Source organism: Coptis chinensis, chromosome 2, assembly GCF_015680905.1.
Source record: "Coptis chinensis isolate HL-2020 chromosome 2, ASM1568090v1, whole genome shotgun sequence".
In the NCBI taxonomy this organism is placed as follows: domain Eukaryota; kingdom Viridiplantae; phylum Streptophyta; class Magnoliopsida; order Ranunculales; family Ranunculaceae; genus Coptis; species Coptis chinensis.
This window is the reverse complement of record NC_141457.1, coordinates 74,951,856-74,957,497: the sequence shown is the minus strand read 5'-3', so window position 1 is coordinate 74,957,497 and position 5,642 is coordinate 74,951,856. Positions and strand designations below refer to the sequence as shown.

General features: G+C 37.6%; 1 protein-coding gene across 1 annotated transcript; it reads left to right on the top strand.

Moving 5' to 3' along the window:
* The first annotated feature begins 1,540 nt into the window (after nucleotides 1-1,540).
* On the top strand, nucleotides 1,541-5,051 carry LOC147517830 (uncharacterized). Its single transcript, XM_086589902.1, has 2 exons — nucleotides 1,541-4,283; nucleotides 4,435-5,051. Exons 1-2 carry the CDS (start codon nucleotides 2,196-2,198, stop codon nucleotides 4,858-4,860), a joined length of 2,514 nt encoding a protein of 837 aa, XP_086446028.1. The 5' UTR covers nucleotides 1,541-2,195; the 3' UTR covers nucleotides 4,861-5,051.
* The last annotated feature ends 591 nt before the right edge of the window (nucleotides 5,052-5,642 follow it).

Here is a 5,642-nt window from a genome sequence, read left to right as displayed (position 1 = left end):
TATAGTGAATTTTTTTAGTAATTATAGATGGCTTAAGAAATAAAGGCCTCCCTAATAAAGGTAAGGCCACATCTTGCCCTGAGCCGGCCCTGTCTAGCACTACTACATAAATAAAAGCTACTCATGATCCTTAGAGCCTTTTTAGACATTTTATATTAATTTTTTTTTGCTATGGTCTTCTCTATATATAAAAGACTTTCACAAAAAAAAAATATTCAAATCCGAAAGTTGTTCTCCTATCAAATGTATTAAACACTGAACAGATTGAAGACCATGTGTTAATCTATGTTTGGCATGTTTAGATAATTCTAAATAATTTGGTTCTTTTTCTTTTTCGAAACTGTTTCTGAAATGCGAAGATTACCCTATATCTAAAAGAAAACTAGCCTAATAGGTCATGAGTTTGTCTATATGAGCCAAAGGTTACGCGTACATGTCTCCATAAACACTTCCCCAAATTCTGAATTTGGTTCTTTAGAGCAAAACTGTAAAAGAAGTATCATATTTAACAGATAAGATGAAGGACAAATTATCAAATGCAACCAACAGAAACCCAAATAGGTAAGATAGAGGAAAACATCATCCACAATTATTGAAATTAAGGGTGGAGTGCCCATGTTTCATGTTCCATTTCATTGGTGTTTTGATGTTCTTTCCATAGCTCCATGTAACCATTTTGACAGCAACACGCGTAGAGTCCATATTACGTCTGTTTGAACAGTAAAACTTTCTATATATGGCGCCGACTTAAAACGAAAGGACCCACAAAGTTCTTTGCTTTACACAAAGAAATAATTCCTCCTCTCAAAGTCTCACCTAAGCTTGCAAGCATCATATTCAATCTAACCATCACATAAGCAAACAAGAGCCGCTTGCAACAAGCACCTAAATTAACAGAACGACTGAACGAGTCAAATGACTTGATGAGAAAAAATACAAAAGAATGTAACAGCAAGTCCAGTACATGATCAATAATTGGGTGAAATACTAGAGAATGTGCTGACTTTTGAGTGCAAGTCCTACAAGGGTAAGATTCATGAGCCGATAATAGTCAAATTCCAAAATAATATATGCAAAGTTGCATGCAAGTATGTAACCAGTAATGGCCTTAATTTGAATAAAATTCAAACTTGTATATCAGCAAAAGGCTGGATATAGCTAGCCTATTCTAATTATTAAAAACTTCCAATATATATTCTTACATCCATACAATAAAACTTAGGATGGAGTACATTTAATAAATCCAACTTAAATATTGTTTACACTGATATATCACTCGTACTTTATCCAAAAAAAAAAAAGTAAAAATTGAGACTAATAGTATAATTAGTTGATTGGATCAATGATCCTAAAAATTAATCCAAATTGAATTGTGCCCAGACTGCGAACAATTAACACGTGTACTCTACTCGATATCTAAAATAATGTAACAAGTTGGTAGCTTAATTATCATGGTCAATACTTTCAAAGGAAGTACATTACAGGAATCAAGGGAACAAACAAAAATTTCAAGCAATCACACCCTTCACAAACTCTATGTCCTTCCTTAACATTGTAAGTTTACAACTGATTTACTAATAATTCATGGATGATTAATGAAAAAACATCAATCATGGGTACCATGTTATTGTGTATAGAATGAGTTTTTCCAATTTTAGTGAAGGAAAGGTTGGTTGATATGAAAGGAGATGAGCAGCAAGGCTTTTGCCTTTTGGTTTGGGTAAAAGAGGTATGGAATATGGATAGATCGTAATTTGATTCATTAAGATAAGCGACACAAGAAGAGCCCCACACTTAAAAGACAAGTACAGAGGTAGGGAAGCACCCAAGATACAGCAAGGAAAATTCCTCTCCAAGCTATATAAAAGAAGAAAAGCAACAAACAGAAACCATAGCTTTTTGAGCAAAGGGACATAAAAAGAAGCTATATACGGTTACTCTTCAACGTCATTCCACACTATAAACGTGCCCCTCAAGTTCATTCATTTTCGTTATTTACTATATAACATCCTTCAGCATCAACTCATTCTTCTTCTTTCAACACAAAACTTACTAGCAAAAGTCATTATTCCACCAGCTCAAAAATATTATTTTGTTTCTCTTTTTTCTATATGAATCCTAGCTAAGTCGAAATATTCATTTCACTAGTGTTTTGTTAAGCTACCGACTTTGAGTAGCTGTTTCAGTCTCGCAATATGAATCATAATGGTTCACTATCGAACGCAGGCGATGGGAGCTTTAGAGTGCAGATAGTTGAGCAGAAAACGCCTAGTGATAACTGGGGCTCCTCCAACATATTTGAACCAACAGAAGCTACAGACCCAATGGAAAACAAAGACGGTAGCGTTGCTGGTCCTGCTCCTAGGGGGAGTCGAACCATGCGTGTACCAGAAAAGAAGTTGACCTTGTTTGCTCTTCGGCTTGCAATTCTTGAAAAGATTGCCACTAGCCTGGGAACACTGGGATTCATTTGGGCAACTGTTGTACTTCTAGGTGGATTTGCTATTACTCTAGACAAAACTGACTTTTGGTTCATTACCATTATCTTGCTTATTGAGGGAACCCGAATTTTCAGCAGGAGTCATGAGCTTGAATGGCAACATCAGGCCACATGGTCAATCACTGATGCTGGAATCAATAGCTTTCGGGCGTTGAAATCAAGCTCGAACTATCTCCTACATGCTGTGAAGGCGATATTCTGTTCAACTTGTACAATTCGTCCACAAAGCCACCGTGAAAGAGAACTAATACATAGTGTTCATGCAAAAAAGGCCATCATCAGTAAGAATTTCCAACAAAAGCCAACAAGGACATGGACAACATCAGATGTTCCTCTGCTTCCTTACGCGAGATGGGTGTTCCTGTCAAAGAATGTCAGTAAACTCCTCTATTGGCTGCAGTTGTTATCAGCCTCAGCCTGTGTAACACTATCCCTGATCAAGCTTATCAAACAGAACTTTGGCGATGTAAGCAAAGGAGATAGCGACAAAAGGAATCGCAATGCTGCTCTGAATATTTTCTACTCACTTGCCCTTGCAGAAGCTATGCTATTTCTATTGGAGAAAGCATACTGGGAGTGGAATATTATCTTCTATAAACTGTTGGAAGAAGTAAACAAGGAGTGCCAGTTTGGAGCTTCTGGCATGGTTTCAATCAAAAGGTTCTTCTATGATGCATACTCAAGATGTGTCAATGGAAGCATTTTTGATGGCTTGAAAATGGACTTAGTTTCTTTTGGAATGGAACTCTTGTCTTCTGGTTCTAGTGATGAGCAGCTCGTCGGAGCCAGAATTCTTCAGAAATTTGCACAAAATACCCTGTATTGTGATGATACTCTCCAGAAGATTGGGATATCTTTATCTGTTATGGAAAGATTGGTTGAAATGCTGAACTGGAAAGATCCACAACAAGAGGAAATTCGACGTTCAGCAGCTGAAATTTTGTCAAAGCTAGCTAGTAAAAAACAGAATTCACTTCGGGTCGCTGGAATTCCTGGTGCAATGGAATCCATCTCTTCGCTACTGTATACTGCCAGGGCTTCTATTAATAAAACCGATGAAATCAGTCAGAAAACTATAATCTGTGATCGAGAAAATTATGAGTTTTCTAACTTTAATCTCTTGGGTCTTCTTATACTCAAGAAACTTGCTCGCGACCATGATAACTGTGGAAAGATTGGCAACACAAGAGGCCTCCTACCAAAGATAATAGATTTCATGCATTGTGAAGAGAGGCTGCTGAGGACTGAAGTCGTGACAGAATCCCAAATTATGATTGTAAAACGATCACTCCAAGTAATAAAAATGCTCGCAAGCACAACAGGAACCACTGGGAAAGCTCTTCGCCAAGAGATATCGGAGATTGTTTTCACAATCAGCAACATCAGAGATATTCTACGCTATGGTGAGAAGCATCCAACATTGCAGGAACTGGGAATTGAAATCTTAACTAGTTTGGCATTGGGAGATGAAGCGACTGAAAGAATAGGTTGCACAGGAGGCGTTCTTAAAGAACTGTTCTACATTTTCTTTAACAAAGAAATACCAGGAGCTCAGAATCGTGTCAGAGTTGCAGCTGGCGAAGCACTCGCAATGCTGGTGTTTGAGAGTGAAAAGAACTGCCGTCGTGTACTGAAATTAGGCGTTGTGGCTAAGCTTGTGGCTGCCTTAAAGGATCCAGTTCTTCGCATAAATTCAGCTAGGATTTTAAGGAATCTATGTGCCTATGGTAGATCTTCTGACTGCTTCATAGAGTTGAGGGAAGTAACTGCTGCTGCACCCACAGTAAGTTGCACTATACTACTTTCATGTTCCTAAGTTCGCTGGCATGCTGAAATTTTAACATCATTAATGTCTTTATAGAATGCATAATACTCTTGTATATCCCCTAACACAATCAGAAAAACTAAGCAATTTTAACTTTCGTTGCTAACAGGTGGTCGAGGCAATAATGTCAGAAGAGAACAAATTACAAGAAGTAATGCTTGGGCTCGCAGCACAAGTTTTCAAATACATGACTTCTGAAGAATCAAGCAATGTGTTCGAACAGACTGGCATTGAAGAAACCGAATTGGCAACAAAACTAATCCAGATTATGCAACACTACCAGTACCCGCCACTCAAGGTTCCAAGAATAAGGAGATTCACAATTGAATTGGCTATATGGATGATGAGAGACAAGAAAGAGAAAATTCATATTTTCAAAGACCTTGGTATGGAGAAGGAGCTCGAGCGTGTTACAGAAACCACATCAGAACTTGAAAGTTTCAACGTTTTTTCGGGTACTATTGGTCTAAACCGCCATGCCACATCAATCCACTTGCTTGTGGAGACAGCACTGAAGCTTTTGGCTGAAGGGTGAAACCGAGTATATAATACAGAGTCTACAAATACGTCCTGCAATTGTTTTGTACATACAGATATTCAAGTTTTTAGCGATTCCTATATTGTGTAAAACATATCAATGGTTTTTCAGTAGGTGCCAAGGAAAAATGAAATTATTGCATTGAATTTTCATAAAGCATTCATTATGGTGCACTTAGTTCATACAAAGCTTTGTTAACTTAGAACTCTGTCCTTTCGATGTGAGATGTTGCTGGTCACAAGAACACTATTTGTTGTTTGATTTCTAGAACATATGATCCTTGACGTCATAATAAATTCGGTTCATTGGCCGAACTTACCAAGTGGTGCTTGTCGTTCGGCTGTAAGAAGCCTAATTACCTTGCTTCATGCCTTCAAGTATGAAATGAACTTCCCAATTATGAATCTCTCACCCTCTGCAGAATAAAATGTGCTGCAATACCCACAGGGACTTCAACAGTTCAACTACAAGCAAAATGTGAGCTCGAGGTTGCAGTGTTGCAATGTTGCATGCAAGAAAATATTGGGTTTACAAAATGCAGATTACTTGTGGTAAATTGACATGAGCCCCCAGTGGAAAAGCTCTTTTAGTCCTTTTCGTCAGCTATATCGGAGTATCAGACTATAGTTTAAAGAAGATAGAGTTGAGCTCTGTTTTTTTTTATACGTAAATTATAATTTTATTAATATAATTAAGGGTTTTATAGATCTACACTCCTATTTTGAAACGAAATTAGACTTGCCCCCCTCCTCCCAAACTCATACACCATGAAATGTTTC